The sequence below is a fragment of the Echinops telfairi genome, unplaced genomic scaffold, assembly GCF_000313985.2.
Source record: "Echinops telfairi isolate 266 unplaced genomic scaffold, ASM31398v2 ScPeMD7_7466;HRSCAF=8504, whole genome shotgun sequence".
Lineage (NCBI taxonomy): Eukaryota > Metazoa > Chordata > Mammalia > Afrosoricida > Tenrecidae > Echinops > Echinops telfairi.
In genome coordinates, this window is record NW_022111366.1 from 490,135 (window position 1) to 492,043 (window position 1,909).

At 43.9% G+C, this 1,909-nt stretch overlaps 1 protein-coding gene across 1 annotated transcript in view; it reads left to right on the forward strand.

Moving 5' to 3' along the window:
• Positions 1–1,909, forward strand: part of RNF115 (ring finger protein 115) — a 29,998-nt gene that overhangs the window by 13,958 nt on the left and 14,131 nt on the right. Inside the window, exon 4 of the mRNA XM_045283706.1 lies at positions 1,679–1,890. Within this exon, the coding sequence (XP_045139641.1) occupies positions 1,679–1,890 (212 nt within the window). The remainder of the gene's footprint in view (positions 1–1,678; positions 1,891–1,909) is intronic.

Below are 1,909 nucleotides of genomic sequence, written 5' to 3' on the forward strand. Positions count from 1 at the left end.
ATAAGTGAAAATTATTGATATGACCTTGTTGCCTGACCTTCTAGTCAAAATAGAAAAATATTTTGTTTTTACATGAATTATTATGAAAATAACAGTCACTTTGAGAGTTTTTGTTTTGTTTTGCTTTTGATTTTTAGCAATTACTGCAGAGCTTTATGATCGAGAAAACTAAGCTCATTCCTGTCAAGACTGTTCTGACGTATAGAGACTCTGTGGGTTAGAGTAAATCTGCCCCTGTGGTTTCTGAAGCTGTCTTCACTGGAACAGAAAGCCCGTCTTTCTTCTGAGGAGTAGCTAGTGATATCAAACTACTGACCTTGTGGATAACAGCCCAATCTGCCATCCACTCTACCGCCAGGGCTCCTTTGAACTTTACGAGACAGTAAAGAAACTAGGTTTCTTTCTATTGTTTACTGAAGAGAGATGATTGAGAAGGTAAGAGAGGGCTGCTTGTAGCTTTAGATTACTTTCATTTTAGAACACTTTTCATACTAAAAACCATTGATCTCTAACAGTCTTTCACTGGAGAGCAACAAGAAAAGAAAAAGTCTGACTTTTTAAGCTCAAATGGCAGTTCCAGTGAAAAGGTGCCTCACGAGGAGTTAGTGCAATCTTTCTTATGTAGTGTGTGGGTGCAGGAGCCCTGGTGGCAGAGTGGGTTGCATGTTGAGCTGCTAACAGCAAGGTCAGCCCTTGGACACCGCCAGTCATTCCTGAAAGGTGAGGTTTTCTGTTCCCGTAAAGAATGACAGTCTCAGAAACTCACAGGGACAGTTCGACTCCACTCGATAGTGTCACCATGAGTCTACATCGACTCTGGCAGTGAGTTTGAGTTTTTTGTATATAGTGCAGTGAATTACTTGATAGAACTCTTCTAGCCTTAGTCTTCAACTCTCACCAAGTAACTGCATGGGAATATGCAAATAAGGTGTACGGAACCCAAATGTGGGGATTGGTCAGTTTTGCCATCCCTCTAAGTTTAAAGGGAACCATCTCAGAAGCACCCTATGGACCCCTGGGGCCCCTTCAGGCTGAATCTTCTCAGTCTAGGAGGGAGAATGCTGCGAACCGGAGGAGCAGCAAAGGAACGACAGCAGCAGAATTAGGAGCAGGCCACAGGTTTTGGGCTTCCTGGCCCACAGAGCAAGTAAAGCTGAGTGCCTTCGGGCAGGATGCTTGCTTGCAAAATGGGTTGGCTTTAGGCACATTTCATCAAAGGAGTTAGGTTTCCTGATCCATGTAGCTGGAGCTGAGTGCCTTCAAGCTGAGGCTTATGGTAGAGTGGAGTACCTACCCCTTGGACATATTTTGGCAATGCTAAAAGAGTTTTGTAAGGTTGAGAAGGGGACACTGGTCAAGGAAGGATTCAGCCATGGGCTTGCTTGTAAAATATAAAACATCCATGCTATGCTTCTGTATGAAGGAAATTTAAATTTCTCATATAAACATTCCTTCCTGCTGTGCATGCATTTTTTAAGACTTCTCTTTTGTCTTCTATGCATGCGCGCGCGCGCGCGCGCGCACACACACACACACACACACACACACACTGTTAGAGCTGCTGAATATTAAAGTGTTGAAAGTTAATCCCATCTCTTTGTTTTCTTTCTTCCCCGGCTTTGTTCTCTTCTTCCTATTCTTGACACCAATAATGAGGTTTGTTTCTGTTTTTCACTAGTTCTGGGACCATTTGGACCACACGATGTTTTTCCAAGACTTTAGACCATTTTTAAGTAGCAATCCACTGGACCACGATAATCGAACCCATGAGAGGGGTCATCAAACGCACACCGACTTCTGGGGACCCAGTCGTCCTCCACGACTGCCAATGACTCGGAGATACAGATCCCAGGGAAGTACTCGTCCCGAGAGGTCCCCAGCTATTGAAGGGTAAGTGCAAAATTATTGT